The following is a 20,330-nucleotide window of genomic DNA, read 5'->3' on the forward strand; positions in this document are numbered from 1 at the left end:
TTAAACTGAATCATCGCTGATCAAAGAAATTGGCAGCCCTGAAAATGTTTAAATGGTTACCCTAATGGAGGTCTCAACACCTAGTGAATGCCCCCTGTGTACAAAGGCCTGAACCAGGGTCTCAAGATCAGTAACACCTGGTCCCTGCCCTCAAGAAATTTCCACAAAGTGGTGGGAGATCGCTCATACCTGACTGTAACTCAAGGCACAACGCGGCCAGTACTATCAAGAGAAACAAGCAAAATGCTCTGAAGCACAAGAAAAATGTCACTGAGGTGAATGAGCCAAACCTGGAAGGCCAGATGGAATAGCAACTGACAGGGACAAGGAAGAAACGCCCTCCCAGCAAAGGAGGTAACACAGGCAAGACTGTCTGGGCTGGGAAAGCACCTCCATCCGTGCTTTTTTTCTCGTACAAAAAATATTTGTGGAGCACCCACCATGTTCCCAGCACTGTGCACACTGGGCACGAGCGAGTAGTCTCAGGATCTCTTAGGAAGTACATGGACCTGGAGGCTACGATGCGCACTGTCATGAAAAAGAAGGGGGCGAATCTGGCAGACATCACAGAAGTGCCTCCAACATGTTTTGTGACTGATTTAATGTTGGGGACCAGGGAGAGGTAACAACTGAAGACAACCTCAAGGTTTTGAGTCCAGTAACCAAGAAGCTGGTGATGTCTCTGAGAGATGAAGCAAATGGAGGAAGAGCTCGTTTGGAAAAGATAATTAAGTAGAAATAAATGGACAAGCTGCAGCCTGTCTAAGATTTCAGTAAGTACCAAGTGCACAATCCAAATATTCTTCTACATCATGACATAAAAATTCTGAATCTGAAGATCTGCATAGGCCTACGACTGGGAGTTTTGTATAAATAGAGAAAAAGCCACTTGAAACTTAGTAACATAGGATATAACATCTGTAACTGCACTAGAGATGACCTAGTCCAACCCCCTCATTTTACAAATAAACCACATCTCAGCTGGACTCCCTACTGAGTGGCAGAGCCAGTCTAGGGCTCTCCCTACACATTTAAGGGAAAAACAATCCAGATTTGTAAAACGTGCAAATCTCAAGTAAAGATACCACCTAAATTTTTCAGAGTTGCTGTTTATTCGGTTGGTTTGTTTTTAACTAATCTAGTACAATTTATAGATTACAGGTGAAAGGTCTTTTCCGATAAAAATCTGTTGCTGCTTACACCGTTATTCACAAAAGCAGTTTTGTAGTTAATTTCCAAGAATTCAGATTCCATGAAAAGCCTCAGAACCTTCGGGTACCCAGAGCTGTTCCTTGCAAGGGAAGACATGCCTCTTCTTAGGTCACTGAAACAATGACACCCCCAAGTACATAATAAGGGGCTGCCATGCATGAAAGGAAGGGCTCGGGTGCTTCCTGAAAGAGCCCTGTTTCTAGAATACCAGGCACACAGGAGTAATCAACAGCAGTTTCCTCCGAGTGAGAAAATCCTGCCCTGCTGACCAAACAGTGCCTCATACAGTTAAAGCTTCAGTTAGTGGAGATTTTTAAAAGGAGGGGGAGGGAGGTGGCGGGAGCTAAGCAGAGAGGGAAATATTTATAACTGTGACAGCATGTTTCCTTGTAATAATTTATGAGCCCACTGAAGAAAAAGGAAACATACAAACTATGAATAAAATATCCAAAATGTAAACATCATGCCTTCTACAAATTTTCTTTAGTTAAAAATTAAGGCTGAGGTTGACTAAATGAGTATATTTTTGCGGTCTCTTATTTCCTTGATGCTAAGGGTTACCAACTGATTTACAACTTCCTGTGTTGTTTTTTAATCTATATTTGTCAGCACATTTTTAATGTCGGATTACTTAAAATAGACATCTTGGGTCTACGAGGTCGAGAATAATAATATTATGTTGACTTCTCTAAAGATTTTATAGCACTTAAAAACATTCTAGTTTAGCCCCCCAAAGTTTTATATTTCTTAATGAAATGAGTTTCAGTATAGTTTTTAAGACTTTTCTTCCAACTGATGACTTCAGGACTGAAGTGCAGTTCAATCCATATGCTTTGAAGTTAAGTAAATTACATGTATAGTGTTATCCAAATAGTTTCAGCCTTCTTTTACTCAGATAGCTTAAACAGTGAAAATAACAGGAAGTCCATGAAAAGAGAGACTAGAACCAAGGAATTAGGGTTCTTCCATTGTAGTTTCTCTTCTAATCTTTATGATTTATTGTCTCATATAATTTCTGAAAATTACAAGTACTTGTTCAAAGAGTATTTTCAACTATAAACACCATGAAATAGCTTCATCTTTACATAACCTATCATAAGATGTAATTAAGATGCAACATTTATAAAATCAAAATTTTACATTTATATTTCATAATTCAAAATAGGCTTTCCCCAAAGAGAATTGCATAACTCATCTTATTATTCTGACTAATTGACAGATACGGATACTTAATTTCCAGTTCTTAAAACAAGAAATAATTTAGAATATTTGCTCAATTTCAAATATTAAAAACCTCAAATTTAAATAGAACACCCTAGATGAAGCCAAACAAAAATTCACACATGATCAGAACTGTTTGAAATACTTTACACTGAATTCAAGGATATGCCTTTTAGGGTATAATTTAGTAAGCCAAACAAATAGAATCTTTGTGGCTTCTAAAAAATCTTTTTGAAAAGGATTAGTTATTTTCTAACTATTTATGATGGAACCAGCCATATTTTCCATCTCTCACCCTGAGGAAGTTGCAAGATAAGGTCAATCTGAGAATCAAAAGTACAATGTTGTACTTAGGAGTTTCAAGAGCTCTGGTATTTCAATTTTCACCAAAAAGACCTGTTGCCCTAACTCTGCTTTTGACGAAATTTGTTGAAGGAAATCTTTTTGAATTGAACTCAATCTGGGAAACCACAGACCACATTGGATGCTGAAAAACAACAGATGAAAAGAGTGGTAAATTGGGGTGGGGGTTGGGGAGGGAGAAGCAGATTTTCTAATTTTGAAAGTTGGACGTAAACACTCTCCTTGTCTAAATAAGGTGATTTGCCTTAGTCCTGACCATACCACATAACTACCTAGTTATGTCATGCTATCTGAGTCCCAAAAGAGTAGTTGTTTGGGTCCAAGGAATTCATCAGATAAAAGAGCATTGGATATATGTTTAGTATTTTAAAAATTGAGACTCTATGGAAACAGGGTGATGGCATGTCCTCTTTAACAAATTCTTCTTAGTTAATTGGACTGCTTGGGCAAGGTTAACTATTAAATATAGAAATAGCATGGACCAGTATCCTCAACATGTCTACTCTGATCTGTCTTCCAGTCCTGGCATTAGAAAGATGATCCTTTCAATAATAACAGTAATTTAAAATGATAATAATAACACACCTTTGGGTTTAATAATACTTTCCCTTTGAAGAACTCCCAACATTTTCATCCATATTATCTAATTTGTGCCTTGAAACAATTTGATGAAGTAGCCAGGTAGCAATTATCATTATCTTCCTTTTACAGATAAGTAAACTGAGGCCTAGGGATTTTCTTAGCATCACCCAATTAGGAATGGAGCCCAGTCTAAAGCCTATAATTCAGTGATCTATCTTCCAGATTAAGGCCATCTTTAGAGAAGATCTGGGTATCTGAAGGTCTGCTATCCCGCGGGAAATGTTTGCACCAGAGCTGGATCAAAAAATCTTTTCCTTTTAAATTGCATTTACACTACAAGAAGGTACTCTTTTTCGAATTCATTAGAGAGGATTTTGTTGTCTGAGGTCATTAAGATAGGAGTACTCAGATTTCTTTTCAAATAGTAGTGTTGGCCTTAAGCAGAAGTACACTGAGAAATACTGAAGATGTCTAAAATACTCTGGAATCGATTTCCTTAATTATCTAACTTTAAAAAAAAAATTTCAAGCTCAACGTATGTAAGATCAAATCAAGAGATTTAAATACAGTGGGCACAAGGTGTTAACTGGAATGTCCTAGGCACATTGCAAATTGGTGTACCGGGGCTTGCCAGCTTGAATACCTCCTTGCAGCTTCAGCTGGAATGGGTAGTTTTCATTTCCTGTCTTGACTTGTTGTATGTACTGTGTTACCGTTCACTGTTTAGGTGATTAGCATGTGGATCTGATGGTCTCAAAGCTTTATTAAGTTATAAACGTTCAAACTCGGGTATGCTGTGTATAAAAATAGAAGTTGCTATTAGATGTCTATTCATACTCGCAGAAGCCTGGCAACATTTTGAACCTTTTCAAAATGTAAATACTGCATATTAAGCATAGGAAAGAAAATTGATGTGCTGCATTTGCGAATTTGTTTCCAAGTCAAAAATGCAAAGGGGGAGGAGGGCCCTTGTAGCAGAATTGATATTCTACATTTATAGGGTGTGTGAAAAAGTTTGTAATGGCCTAAACACAAAAGAAAAACACTTTAGAAATGAATGAATTAAAGTTTGTCTGATAATCTCAGCTTTTGAATTTCCTCTCTTTGACTTCAAATTTATGGCCTCAGTATGACATTACCAGAATTGATTGCATTTTGCAGGTGGCATTCACGTGTTGTTACTTTATGTATAGTACGTTGTGGGCAGTGGGTTACAATTTGCGTTAAAATTTTCTAGAATGACACAGCACTTCTTAATTAGACTTGCAAATGAGTAGTTGCCTTTGTTCAAGGAGAGGAAATAGTTGAAACATTACAGGAATTTTTGTGCCTTTTCCCCTTAGTATTGGGAGAAGTTTGCCATAAAGGTTGCTTTTTGAAACTCTGACATTTTGTAGTAAGTTTTGATTTACATATGAAGTCATCATCATCTGACAATTCCAAACAAATGTCTTTTTGAAGCAGACCAGTTTTTTATATGTGTCTATAGCTCAAAAAGAGTTACTTTTTTGCCGTTCAAAACTGTGGAAAGTTGTCATCGCAGTGGCATTTTTGATATTTGGAATAATTTAATAACTGAATTTAATAATTGCCATCTTAATCATACATTTCAGTGATACAAACACGACCCACAGATCACCTACACTTTCTCAAAGAAAAACAAACATAAATAAATAGCAGTAAACACAAACAACAACAAAAATAAGAAATAACAACAAAAACAATAGAGTTAATGCTCCCAATAATGTTAATGCATAAAGTAGAAAGAGAAAACATGAAGTAACACAGTTTTCCAATAAAATCTTTATACTTCTCAGACACGGTAAGACATGGAAGCAGATTCTGATCCATATAAATATTTTTTAGATCTAAACTGACCCTGTCCTTCATTCCAGGAGTTTCAAAATTCGTATGATTTATTCCCTTGGTAGCTGTCCATTTCGTACTGAATATGTAAATTCTTAAGAGTTCTGGTGATTTCATTTGGCTTGTAAGTAAACATCCTGGGTTTTTTATTTTTAAGCTGCATAATGCTTGGTGATGAAATTTTGTACTTTTGAGTATTAAATTATGCCAAAAAGCCATTTACTTGATATTCTTTAAATATCATGGCACGATTCAACTAAACTCAGATTATAAACCATTTTAAATAACACTAATGCAGTGTGCACGTAATGAATAATATAACTAACATAAGTTAATTTTCATGTAACTGATAACATCTGGGGAAAATGTATATTGGTAAGTTATGCAAAACTAATTTTCTTGCAACCACATCTGTAGATGTTATTTATTGTACATTCACTTAACAGTTCATTATTCTGTTTAGAAATCTATTCTCTTCTTTATTAGAGCTTTTAATGTACTCACCTTGGTTCAAATGGCCTGCTCATTATCAGAAAAAATACAAATGGCATTCATATGGAACAACATGATTGTTTTTATTATATCCATTTGTGTGCAAGTTTTCAAAAATGGCAAGAGAAACACATTTATTGCTTTACATTCAAAGTAATATTTAGGGGGTATTTGAAAGTCAAGCAAAACCAATCATTGGGCCAAATGGATGTACGTGTATAATCAGAAACTCCTGATTTTTAATCTCAGCATTAGGCCTCAGGCAAGTCACTTACAGTCTTTCCCTTTGTTTCCTGATCTGAAGATTATGGGTACTGTTCTCTCACAGAAGAAAAAGGGGTTGCTAAATCAGAGTACCAAATAGGAGTGTTTTTTTAATAAACATACTTGATCCTTTTTCTGTTTCTATTTTCTAGATTTAAGAGGTAACATATTATACTTTTGAGGAAAAAATATGAGACAATTACAGTTCTACAGGAATGTATAAAAACAGTGATAAAACTAGCTTTATTTAATTTGCTTTAACTATTAATAGACTTGAGGAAATTATAATGTTCTTTCAGAAAATCTAACTTATTAAAGCTGACCATGTCTTTCTGTTTTAAATAGATTTTATTACAGAACCAGTGATGTTGTAAAACATGAGGTTTTGTTAAAAAAAATACAAAGGCCTAATTGTATTTTTTTAAGAAAGTATTGCATCAGACGGTTTCATTTAAACATATTTGCTGGCCCTGTGCTCTTACCACAATTATTGATTCTCATTTTCCTTAAACTTGTTTTTTAAAAAAGCTACTTAACAGGGGAAAAAAATCACTATGATGCTTCTGGGCACTGTGTTTATTTCAGACTATATATTTGACAGTGTACCTTCTTATTACTAATGAAATGACTTTATATTTATCCTCATTTGAAATTGGGACATTTCTTTCCCTTATGGTATCTTGCAACATAGCCAAACGTAACTCTTCCTGAAAGAAAAAAAAACATCACAATGGTTTGGTTCTTGATAGTATGCAAAACTCCCTGAAGAAGAGAAATTCTCACTGCCAGTTTTTGTGCATGAATTAAATCAAATGAATAGCTGTATGAGCTATACTCATAAAAATCAAGGAATAGAAAAAACCCAGCTCTCAGTCAGAGCTTCAGGTTCTTGGGATAAATAGGAGCTTCACCCCATCCATGGAGCTGAGGAGTTCCAGGTTTCCAAGTCTGTGCCCAGTACACACACACACACACACACACACACACACACTCACACACCAGTGCCAAAGAGCAGGAAAACTGGGTAGTTGGCAAGAAGTTCAGATGAGCCTTACAAAGAAATCCAGACCACAGGGATGCAAGGGATAAAATGAGATACTTGAGCACAAGTATCTGCTTGTATTTAACTGTATAATTTGATGGAAGAAAGGGCACATGGGATGGTAGAATTCTCTACTACCAGGATGGAGAGGTGATCTATTGATAGCTTCCACCAAGGAGAAAGCAACTTAGCAAAATTTCCTAACCTGTGTATGCAAAAGCCTACCAGCAAGACAAAGAAAATAAAATTCTGCTTCTTTAAAAGAAAATACTGTTACCTGCAGATTAGCTCATACTTAATTTCTCAATGCCTGCAGTACATTCAATAAACTCCATTTAGTTCCCTTTTCTCTTCTTTTTCCAATGTCTAACTCACCACTACTCCCCTCAAATTTCTATTTTCACCCTATATTAAAGTCTACTTTAGTAAATTTAGTCTACTTTAGTGCACTAAATAAATACCTCATTACCTTCTCTTCTCTCTGGATTCCCCCGTACAGCTTATTGATTTTACCTATAATGTTTCAGAGGACACTAAAATACATTTAGCTATTTCATTTTTCTAGCTTGGTAAAATAAAAAGCAATATAAGATATGGGAGGATAAAAAACAAGCATGGTAAAAAAAAAAAAGATACAAGTAATTTTGTGGGAAGATGAAAATGCTTGTAAGCCCATTTAGGGGAAAAAAAACCAATGGCTTATGAATGTGAAGAGAGAAAATAAGTGTAGTGATATGTTTTTTTGATATTCTATTTTGATTAACATTCAGTCAGCTTAAGATAAACAATCTGTAATGATGTCATCTACCAGAATAAAGATTAAGTGCTTAATAATATCAATAATTTCCAAGTATGGGAACATGATGACATATTACAGTTTACTGAAAACTGCAGAGGCCACAGAGTCAGCACGCCAGGGTTTAACTCCCAGCCCTGTCACTAAGTAATTATTTGACCTTAAGCCAATCATTTAATCTCTTAATTTCTAAACTGCCTTGACTCTGAAGTTACAACACTTCAGTTCTTCTATATATTTATACTAAGTAGCAATTTCCTATAAAATCAAATTAAAATTAGTAATATTAATTCAAGGCAAAAAATACATTGGTTTGACCAAGCAATAACTTAGCCTCCAGTTCATTCCAAAACCTGTCTATATCAAAACTTGTTAATATTTAAATGATAAAATATTATAATATATAAGTCTCTTTGAAATTTTGTGCAGAATTTAGAAATGAATATGGTGATTTCTGAGTTTTTCCAAGTCCCATGGGACAGTAATTATTTGGTGAATATATGCATTTCTCAAGTTTGGTTTTAAAACTTCAGGCTTGGAGTCTGACTTTGTCAGCATACAGTGGGTGGCTTCATCCCAGGACCACAAAAACAAGCTCCAGAGACCTTACTGTATAAAGTAGAACACAGATTTACTGATTTACAGTGGGGAACGTAATAGGCATGAAAATCATAGCACTCAAGTGGGCATGTCTTTATAGATGAATTGAGATGGGAAGTCAAATTAAGATCAGAATGTTGCCTGTTAAACACAAAATCAGAACAAGAAGAACTAATTCAAGGAGTCAGATGTTTAATGCCGTCAGTACCCTTATCTCCTTTCTCTGCCCCAAGTCTTGGTAAGATGGATACTGCATAAGTTGACTTCTTTGACTCATTTATGCACGTTCACTGTGGCCCACCCGTCTCCCTTTCTCTGATTGGCACACTCTTGCTGCAGAATTGTTAAATGCTGACAGAGACTTCATGTCTCATCCTCTGCGTTTTTGGTTGAATTTGCAGATATCTTCTCGGACTTACTGTGTGCTGGCTTTATGCATTAACCTTTAGAGCCTTTGTGGTCCTCGTCACCAAGTTCTGATGGCCACTTCACTGTTGCCTCCATGAACAGCTGTACTCTGCCGAGTAATATCAGCCACCATCAGGCTGTTGTTGAGTGTTTTAAGCACCAAACTCTCTGCCAGAACCTGAGAAGATACACAGAGGATCTAAAATATGATCTCTGCCTAAAGAGAGCGTGTAGGTGGGAGGAAGGGGACATGGACACATGAAGCAATTCAAGATCAAGACAGTGGGGGAAACTACAAAGCCAATTATCAGATACAGAACACAAAAAGCACCAGAGAACTAAGAGGGCAGAGGCATCGAGAATTCAGAGGAGATGGTACCTAAAAAAGAATAGCCTTGGAAATTTATAGATACTGACTGAAATTGTGGTTACTCACCAAAGGCTTTGTCATAATACAGCTCTTCTCTTCCCCTCTAGCAAGTCATAGAGGTTGTGAAGCCTCCAGGGCATCCTTTCCCTGATCCTCTAGAAGAAGGAATCGCATTTGGTATTTATTCAGCATTCATAGAGCCACCTCCAACAGTGGACACAGAAATGAAGGTAAGTTTCCTTGTGTCTTAATTTGCCCTGTCTCAGCATTGTATCCTGTAGAGGCAGGAGAAAAAGAGCCCAATGCTCTGATGTTTCTTTCCCTCTGATTTTTCCCAGCCAAACATGAATACTTCCTTCAGCATTGATTCGCGGGTGGGCCAGCTGAGGGTGGTTCAGCAGTTTTAGTCTCTTCTACTCCATCCTCCCCAGTCTCCACCTTCACTTTCCCCAAAGTAAGAAAGTACCATTACTTGATCTGTCATGGTGCTCACGAATAATGAATATGCAGGATTAAGTCACGTCAAAATCTCCTTCCAGATTGACATCATTTCTGGTAGAAAAGTACCCAAGAGAGGTTTGAGGTTAATACAAATCAATAAAGGCTCCAGAAATCACTTGAGTGTTGTTTACTTTTAATATTCTAGGGGTTGAATCCAGAACAGGGCCCGGAAGAGTCCCAGCCAAAAGCCGGTATTTCAGAGACTGATCCTTTAGTTGGTTTCACCATTGAAGATGTAAAATCAGCGCTGGGTCAAGTCACAGATGACGTTTTAATTGGCCTTCAGGTACTCAGCCTTGATAGTGTGCTCACTTACTTTATTACTGGTTAATTAGCCAACCTCAACCTGAATGTCCATAAACACTACCCACGCTCTGCCAGCAAGAGTGATGCTGATGATGGAGGAGTTCAATTTAGCATCTCCACATGGTGCTCAGCTGAGTCATCTGAGGCTCAGTAAGATCACAAATTAAATTCACCAACAGCACATAGTGCGGTGTGTGTTATCAGTTTACAAAAAACCATTCAGCATGGAAACCCAAAAAATAACGTGATAAAGACTTTGTGCTCAGTCACACTGCAAGCAGTTGCTCATGTAAGAGTAATGGGAGTACATTTCTAAACAGTAAACACTGAAGATCAGATTGACATTCTTAGCTAAGTCCTCTCACCAAATTTCTAAAGAGAGGCTTTCCAATCTTTGATTTCCCTGTTAGACTGCACCTGTTCCCATGTCACTAATAACTCAGCAGTTGACACCAATGGCCGTATGAAAATGGTGATGGCAACAGCCACCTTGGTAGCAGCTGCCAATGATGACTCAGTTGGATTAGCTTTATGCTCAGTACTTTTTTGCTGTCCAAAAAGGAAAAAAAACAAACATTTCTACTTCAACACGAAGACTTGCATCGTTTCCCAGGCAAAATGATTAAATAAGTGAATTGCATTTTTTGAGAGGATTTATAATTTCTTGTGGAAATGACCATCACTCAATAGGACAATATACTGCCTGTTTAAAATATGAATACACCTCAGGGAAAGATTTAGTTGTTATCTGAATGTGGGAATATATATAAAAAGCACACGGTGTTAACAACTAATTTAGAAGGCGTGAAAGATTAGCTTGGCATATGCATACCTTGCTACTTGTTTAATCATCAAATGTTAATGTACTATTTACATGAACATTTAATGATTTGATGCCAACAGAATCAGCCAAAGTCCTCGGCTTAATAAGGGGTGTTTCGTGTTTACCAGAAATAGTGGAAGAACACGTTTTCCACAAAGCTTTATTGTTAACAAGCCCATGAATGTAATAACTGGTTACTGTGTGGAAGGGCAGAGTGCAGCTGAATTAAGCTGAGTTCAGAACATATCTCCTTTTTAGATTTGATAACATTTCATCTAAATATAGTTTATGTATAATCATGGCCCTGGGCTCCTTTGCGATCCTGTGGCTCTGAAATTGCCGAGGAACTACTAGACAGTAATAGAATTGTTTGCAGGCCCCCAAAATTGAAAACATCTTTACCAAGGCCATGTTCCATGTAGTGAGCAGTATGTTTTTAACTATTCATTGACATTTTTAAAAATATTAGAGTCTGCAGCATTTATATCCGACTCTGTAGCAGAAAGAATATGTTATATTGTTATATGTGTGTGTTATTGTCCCATTGGCCTGCAGCCATCCTTACTGAGCCTGGAAGTCCATTAGCTGGCTCATCTAAACATAATTAGGTGCAGAAAGAACTTGGACCAGAGGTGAGGGATGCAGATCCTTTAGGTGCCATGATCATTTCCATATTAAGTAGATTCATGGACATTAGCCTGGGCCGAATTGTTGCCAGTGTTTCAATAAAATGTCATGATGATGTAGATTTACACAATGTCTCAAGATAGCAAACTCCTTTATATATATATATATATATATATATATATATATATTCCTAGTTAACTCCATGCGAATTAGGCAGGCACTTCCCTAATAAATAAATTGAAAAATGAGAGACAGAAAGGTTAAGTCATTTGTCCAAAGTTTCCAGGGTCATAAACTGATGAAAGACCCTGAATGGGAGCTGTGAACTAGGCTCTAGTTCTAATTCCAGTGTTATCCACAAAAACCACATAACCTCTAATATCAAGACCAGACTACTTTGGTTTTTAATACTCCAGTGGTGTGGCACTTTTTCAGTGTTTACCTTTGTGTCTTGGTCAAATTCCAAGGCGGGTAATTACTCTCTGCTTACCCAAATTTCTCCCCCTGTTTTAGCTGGGTAAGTTATTTTCCACTTTCTAAAACCTACCTTCCAGTGTTCCTGGCACTTAAAACTGACTCATCCTTATTCAAAGGTAGCCACATGGTAGTGGTCAGTGTATATAAGCCTTCTGAATACACTGACCTGCTGAAGGAACATTTAATGAATAAGTGCAGGTTTTTTTCAGAGCTCCATCTCCAGCGTGATTACAGGCATATTTCACCTTCTGTAATTCAGAAATTTCGGAAATAGCGTGAATCCTTAAATTCTTTATGTTAATCCACTTACTTTCCCATGGATTCACTTTATAGTTTTAGAAATTTATTAAGAATGAAGTTATCTTGGCCCTGAGATGTTAATTAAAATTATACTGAATAGAGCAAACATTTTAAGCTTATATACTTTTCAGTATTTTAATTTTAAAGATACATTCAAAATGAAATTATTTTGGCCCTGAGTTACATAATAAAAATTATACCTAGTGGAACAAATTTTAATATATTTAAAGAGTTATATTTCGGGGAAATATGAATTCTAACACTAAATTCTTACATTAAATGTTGACTCTTGGCCCTGTCTAAGCAACAGGATAAAATACTGTGAAAACCTTGAGGGAAGTTTGCCATCCTGGTACCATTGGTATTTTTAGGTCAACTTGAATTTCCAGGTTAGAAAAGCTAAGTTGGAAATCACCTTAAGGGGTGATTACTGAGAGGCTGTTGAACCCAGGTCATGGGTCTTCCATTCTTTCCTCAAAGGATATAGAACCATACCCTACCCTAGTGGCAGTGGGATAGCAGGGCTGTTCAGTGTTCTGAGGAATAACATGGAGATGTGACAGACCAGTGACAGCCTGCTCTGGACCAGATGGGGAGTCTTTTCTCCAGTGCCTGAACTGGAGTACGAGTACTGACCACCATGGTCTGGAGATCTGAGATGTAACTCCCTCTGTCAGTACACCGCTCTAGTGACCATGCACTGCACCTTCATGAACCTTTGCCCCAGAGGCGACGCTGGTGTTGATGAGTTAATTCTGTTTCAGTGAAATCCCAGAAAGACCTCCAGGTTAGTGTGAACAGTATGGTGAGACAGTGGAACAGAAGTTGGAAGATGATAGTACATCTGTCCTGAGTTGAAAAGAAATGAGATTATTGGTGGACATAGAATATGTTAATTAAAAGTGGGAAGAATCAGTTGTTTAGTTAGAGCAGTGCTTCCCAATTCTTTGTAATTGTAACGAGATTACTTCTTCAAACCATTTCACTCTCTAAGTGGTGTAATACGTTGCATGCCATAAAGAAGCAGGAGTAACATTTGTTAAATGTATCACAATGTCACGTCAGTGAAATAGTGTAACATTGGTGAATATATCACAAAGTTAGGAGTTGGAATTATGAACTTAAAAGCCAAATAACATATCTGAAAGTTAACATACTTAATTTTCAACTGATGAATTTTTCAGGTAAGAACTAAAAGTGGTTAAGTGACTTGCCCAAGGCTGCACAGCTAAACTAATCCCTCGGTCTCCACACTGCAGACTTTCACATTATTTTATCCTGTTGCTTAGACAGGGCCAAGGGGCCTTTCAGCTCTACCAAAATCATGCCTGAGGGGATTAGTGGTTCCTAAAACATGGCAGACTTCTTCTCTAACCTGGAAGACCATGTTCATCCCACACTGCCTCCTTCATCCAACCACCAAGAAAGGAAAAGATGAGAAGCCAGAGACCAGACTTGACTCCAGGGCTTGATAAAAATGTGAGCCAAAAAAATTTGAGCCATGTGAGAACCCAGAATCGTGGACACCAATATGATCTTTTTAGAAATATCAACTCTTAACTGTGAAGGTAAAACAAAATCCCATCAGATAAGGCAGCTAGATAGACCTTTCAAAACTATCTATTATCATTAAATTTATAAATAAGGCAAATAAACAATGTTAAATATAAACAAAATAATAACAAATAAAATTAATATAAGTAATAAATAAATAAATAATAAGTAAGAATGAAATTATTTCTGAACCAAAAATGGTATTTGATTTTCTAAAATATTCTCCTGTATAAATTAAATTTCTCAAAATACAGTTACCATAAAGACCCCAAATTATGTTATAGACAATAACATTCTAAACTTCGAATTACTTATGAACATTTATGTGTATGAACTAATCTTCATACACTTGTAGACAATTTTAAATCACCTAAACCAAATCACCAGTTTGACCACATTTCCCCCCACTGATTTCTCTGTACATAATTTTATAATCCATCCTAAAAAAAGGAAGACATTCCCAGGGTTACAAGTGTTCAGATAATGTGAAAATATTTTTTCAGTTGTGCAGGTAGCAGTGTTAGTCCACAGAATGTCACTGCCAGAGGCTAAATGCTATCACAGCCACAGCAAACACTAAAACTTGTCAGCAACTGCTTGCATTTTTCTACCCAAACTGTACCACAAAGTGGCGTAATTCCAGGAGTTGTATGTGTGATGAATACTCTTAATCATGAGAATTGTTCTAATGGTGAGATTATCTGTGTTATTATTTCACAATAGATGCTTTCTGGGGTCCCATTTAGACTGTATTACATAGGAGACAAAGCATCCATTGCAAAGGAGTGGGGATACCAACAACACTGCAGTGGCTGAGCCTAGAGCAGTTATTCTGATTCGGTGCTTATTGGTAAAGTCTGTCTGAAAATACAGATAAATTAGCCTATCTTGCAACACAAGGCTATGTGAAAAATGGCTGTCCAAATACCACTTCCTGTTCATAGCAGACACGCTATACATGGGGAATGTGCAGAGAAATATGATAAAGTGTTATCACATCACTACAGGCTGAAACACGGCTCTGTCTGCAAAACAGGAAGGTGTGTGAGGGATAATGTCTGTCTTTAGGCACTATAGTATGTCAAAACCACAAAGACAATGTGCAGCAAAAGATAGCTCCATCATAACCACATTTTTATGATTGTCTTCACAGACCGAGATAAACGAAAAGCTGCAAATACAGGAAGAGGCCTTTAATGCACGAATAGAAAAATTGAAAAAGGCCTGAGGACTCGAAACAAGGAGAGGGATGCTAAACTTCACAGAAACAAACAAAACCAACCGGAATAACAGACTCTCTAGAGCACCGAGTCTCCTTCATTTAGTTGGGAGACGAGAACCGAGCCCCACTTTTTATTAGCCTAACTAATTAGAAAAGTATTGGCCCCACTTTTGCTATCTCTGCCCTCTCCCAGCCTCTGAATTTATAGCACCATGTGTAAGAAGAACGTTTTGTATATAAGAGTTTGGAGAATTATATATAAAAATACAATTACTTTTACAATACTCCTTTGACATTTTGACTAATAAAATGCTCTTCATCCTCAAGGAGAGTGAAGCCAACTTTTTAAATAAAGAAAAATAATAATAATTTTATCCATAATGACCCAAATGAACTGCCCCATTCCTGAAGCCTTGTGAACAGAGACCACCACCACACTGCTGAGGACAAAACTTGCTAAACAATAGCAATTCAAAAGAATATACTAGGGGTTTTTTTCCTCCTTAAATCATTTGGTTTTCTTATTTAAACGTTGCAGTGTGAAACCAATTTTCTGAAATTATATAATGCAGTTTGAAGCACTTCAATTTATTCTGCACTGTATTTGTTATTTCTAATCTTGTTACTCTCCCCAGAGAATACATGACCTATATAAAAAGAAGCAATGTATAAATGGTTATTAAAGACCAACCTATATATAGATTGTAAAAATCTTAAATACAAATCAAACTCACAGAGCTCTTAAAATTAACCATTATATTGCAGTAGAATGATTGAAAGCATCTCAAGCCTTTAAATACCTTTATTAAAGTATAATTTCAAAAGAAAATATCCATTTGCCAACTGATTGTCCCTAGTTGGACAAATTAATTACTACCTAGGCCCTTTACAGACAGAATATTCTAGAATGGAGAACATTGCTAGGAGGGGACCATTCCTTCAAGAAGTTTCCAGGTTATACTGGAACCAGATGTATTTGCACCTGGGTGGCACTTAGCTAAATATGTTCTGTCCGTACTCTGAACTTGGGCTATAACCTCACTTGCTCCATCAGTACCAAAAGGATTGCCCAAAATGTATTCATTTGGGGCAGAGACAGATCCAATGGCGTTTGGTAATTTTCTAACTATGCTGATCACCAAACTTAAGAGAAGTGCTTAAGATGAAACCATGTCTATCGTCATTGCAGTTCCAAGTCTGGAAGACCTGGAGATCTCGTGCTGAGATGGTTCTTCCTTGAGCTGTCCTTCCTAATCGAAAGTGTCGATGGCCACAGGAGATCAACAGGAGGGCTCACAAGTCTTAATGTTGTGAAGGAGTCTTTTTCCAGGAAAACAGGTAAAACTTAGAGAAATTGCAAATAGGGAATACAGGAGCTTCTAGAAATCATCAAACACAGCTTCAAATGCAGTCGCTGGCATGGATAGAGTGTTTATTTTGAGCCAGGGTACCAAGAGTCTAAAACTAAATTTTAAAATAGCAGTAGGATCCCTAAAAACTACACAAAAACAATACACTGTGAGAATGCCTCAAGCCTGCCTCTGGAGTAAGAGCCCTAGGGTCCGATTGTGGCTTCACCATTGGCTCGTGGGTGAATTTGGACAGGCTGCTCACCCTCGATTTGGTCATCTATTAAATGAGGATAATACTTATTTTTGAGGCAGTTATGAGAATCCAATAAATTTATATTAAGGGATGTTTGTTGTAAGGTTTGATTTCTATTTACCTCTTAAGATACCTCCGAACCTACTGCCTATCCCTAATACCCGCTGCCCAGTTTTTTGATCAGCCTCTTTGGCAGAATCCCCAGCCCTCTGTCTCTCCACTGGAACTTGTGGATCAGTGAGTCCTCCCACGGTAACCACTTTGCCACCCTGTTGTCTTACATCTTTCATGCTGGAGCAGCCCAGGGATCCCTGTGGCAGTCTGACTGTGACATCTAACAGTGACAGGAGGAAGGGTGATCATTGGAGCAGAAGCTACAAATGTTAATTACAGTCTCTGCTCTTTTAAATTAATTTTGAGTTGATAAAAGCATATATGCACTCTGTTACCAAAAAAAAAAAAAAAAAGCGTAGACAATAAAAAGTAAGTTTCAACCTAGCTAAGTCCCCTCTTCTCATAAGGCAACCACAGCTTACAATAAGTCTTTAAAAAAGTCTTTTTTGCCAGTTTAAACAATTGGGTGCTTATATAAAGTGTTTTTTTTTTCTTTTTAATTTTTTGAAGGGAAAGTGGTCTTTTACTTTGAACACAATTTGCATTGTTCTTTAAATTGCTTTTTTTCATCAATCATATCTTAAAATAATTCTCCATTGGTACTTTTTAATGACCATGTAGTATTTCATTTTAGCCATTCACTACCTTTTTAACTAGTCCTGTGAAGAACTTTTTATTGTTCTCAGTACTTGCTGTCACAATGTTGCATCGCCATCTATATGAACATGTATGATTATCCTAAAAGGTGAATTCCTAGAGAGGGAAATTCCTAGGTCAAATTTTATTTGCATTCCAGTTTTGATAGATGTTGTCAAAGTGCCTTCCAAAGATATTGCCCCAACAGTGTATGAGAATAACTTTTTCTCTACATCATTACTAACAGATACGTTGGCCAATTTTTTTATCTTTGGTATTCTGTTAGAAAATTCTGTCACATTATTGTTTCAGTTTGCTTTTATTGTTTTACTCCGCATGGTCTGAGCACCTTCCATATGTTTATAAACAAATTTAAATACTTATGTGTCTGTGTGTATTTAATCCTCTAATAACCCTAAGAGATAGACAGATAGCTATTACTGGAATCAATTAATAGGTATAGAGCCTGAAGTTTAGAGAGATTCTTAACTTGAACCAGATTGCACAATTAGTAATTGATGGATCAGGGCTTGGAATCCTGGTCTGACCTATTTTGTAGATGAGGAAGCTGGAACATAGACAAATTTTAAGTAATCTTCCCATGATTACACAGCTGGTAAGTGGTAGAACTGGGTTTTGAACGTAGGCCTGTATGATTACAAAACCCACATACTTACCCTTTATCTTCATCTAGTTATCTCTGTGAAGTCAGTATGAAACAAAGTGAAAACTGACCTTTTTGTTTTGAATTATAATATGGGGACAAACTCGTTTATATTGTGAGCTTATTAGTATTTAGAAAATTTCTGCAAGGATAAAATGTATAACCCAGCTCCATTCATTTATTCATTTACATGCTATCTATTCACTGAGTACCTATTATATGCCAGAGCATTTGTAATGAGCCAAACAGACATGGTCTCTGCCCTAATAACCCAGTAGGGCTATACAGCTAATACTAACTCTGATAAAGACAAACTTCAGGCAATTATGACATTATTGAACAAAGGAGCTGGAGCTAGCCTGGGAGGTCAGGGAAGCGTCCACAGATTTTGACACTTGGGCTGTGATCTGAGAGGTAGATAGAATTTAACTACAGAAGGTGGAGGAAGATGGGTTTCAGGTAGAGAGAGAAGCATGTGCAAAGTCCCTGGGACACAAGATGAGGCTGAACATTTGCACAGCCAGCGCTCTCTCGGGGTCCCACAGCCCACATTACAGATTGTTATTTTTAACCTAAAAGTAATGGGAACTTGTTTATAAGTTTTAAGTAGCAAGTGACATCAGATCAGTATTTTTAAAAAGGTCATCTCCCTGGTGCCAGGACTTCTATACACATGGAAAAGAGAGTATTCTCATAAAAGAATTCCTACTGCTCATGATGCTACAGCTCTACTTCTTAGCAATTTCTAAGAGCAGGAGAAATAAAGAAAATTTTTGACTTTTTTAAAGTCACAGGGTCCACCTACTCTAAGCAGTCTTTGGCACAAAGGCAGCCCTCTGAAGAGCCAGTTGAAAAACAATACCAACCTCTCATTTAGAAAGTAATGACCTTTCTCTTATTATCCACAGTAAGATAGTTTTTTTCCACTGCAGGAATAATTTGGGGTGCTTTTGTCCTCACCCCATGATAAGTTTCAAAGAGAAGATATATTTACTATGTTATAATCAAGCCACAGACTGTCACTATTTCAGGTATTTGCAGGCACTGTTGCGTCTAAATATAACTGCGGAGTCATTTTTCCAAAATCCGAATATAAAGCCCCTATTTCTATCCTCCATTTGATTGGAACCATTCAACCATCCTGGTAGATAATAAGTTTGCATGTTCTTAGATTGCATTTCATTATGCTTCAGTTCCTCTGAAGAGGAATAAGAGAATAAGCGTGCTCCTTTTCCCAACAATTGTAGAGGAGAAGTACTTGTGACATCTCAAATTTCAGAGCCTCAGAAGACGTCCCTCTTCTGGACATCAGAGTCTTTTTTTTCTGGACATTGATTTGTTAAATAAGAGAAGTCAGGACCTCTTTGTGGCAGCCGAAGTACCTATTAATTTAAGTATCCTAAGCAAAAAGGAATCTAAATCAAAATAGTACAATCTTGTTGGAATTCAAATTCAAAACAAAGAGAGAATACTAAAATTTTTTTTGCTTTTAGGAGCCTTCCCTTGTTCATGAATGTACCAACAGTGGAGATCGGTTCATCATTTTTTGTCAGAGCTGCCAAAGAGCTTTGTGTTACTTTATTTAATTTTTAGCTTCAGAGGATGTTGAGTGCAGCTGTCTCCAATGGTTATTTTGGCTTTTTTTGTTTGTTTGTTTATTTGTTTTAATCTAACCTGTTATTTATTCAGGGCACTTTCTAGGTACTGGTATGAAATAAACAGAAAAGATCCTTGACTTCGTGGAGTTCATGGAACTGACAAGTTTTTAATCTACGGGCAGATGATAAAACGTGAGTAAGCAGGGTGTTCTTAGACAACAATTAATGATGCCAGTAAAGCCTGGGATAGAAGTTTCTGGGATGTGGGAGAGCTGCTTTACCTGCAGTGCTCCAAGAACTCTTCTTGGAATAAGTGACTTTTGAGCTAGGAACCAGTCATGGGCCACATGCTTGGGACTTTTGTTTCAGGCAATGAGGATGGATACCCAGTAAAGTGACTTCACCCAGTAGAACTTTGAAGCATTCAAAGCAGCTCTCAGGGGAGAGGGGTGTACCCAAGGTCTCACCCCTGGGACTTAACAAGGTTGGTTTGCAACTTCAGGCCCTCATATTCCTAATCCCGTGCTTTTTCTACTCCATCACATTGGCACAATCACATGGTCCTGTTTTTTACTATGCAAAATTATAGCTGTAAAATGCCTGTCAGGATAATCTCCAAGCCCAAATAAGCCCACCTTCTTAAAAGAATCTTGGTCCAAATCTCCCTGGCAGAAGAATTCCAAATAA

The 20,330-nt window shown here is 37.1% G+C and overlaps 1 protein-coding gene across 13 annotated transcripts in view; it reads left to right on the forward strand.

Annotated features, from left to right (window-relative positions):
• CABCOCO1 (ciliary associated calcium binding coiled-coil 1) overlaps positions 1–20,330 on the forward strand; it is a 129,304-nt gene that overhangs the window by 88,302 nt on the left and 20,672 nt on the right. For 5 of the 13 annotated variants that reach the window (XR_012510244.1, XR_012510246.1, XR_012510248.1 and 2 more), the window contains exons 6-9: positions 9,324–9,446; positions 9,863–10,003; positions 14,958–16,364; positions 19,735–19,835. Coding sequence is in view for 2 of the 13 variants with exons in the window: in XM_074374064.1 (XP_074230165.1) it covers positions 9,324–9,446; positions 9,863–10,003; positions 14,958–15,032 (339 nt within the window). In the remaining 11 variants the exon portion in view is untranslated. Of the gene's footprint in view, positions 1–9,323; positions 9,447–9,862; positions 10,004–14,957; positions 17,761–19,734; positions 19,836–20,330 lie in introns of those variants that run through there. The other 8 variants (XR_012510253.1, XR_012510252.1, XR_012510245.1 and 5 more) reach the window with 6 other exon arrangements.

This window comes from Camelus bactrianus, chromosome 11, assembly GCF_048773025.1.
Source record: "Camelus bactrianus isolate YW-2024 breed Bactrian camel chromosome 11, ASM4877302v1, whole genome shotgun sequence".
Lineage (NCBI taxonomy): Eukaryota > Metazoa > Chordata > Mammalia > Artiodactyla > Camelidae > Camelus > Camelus bactrianus.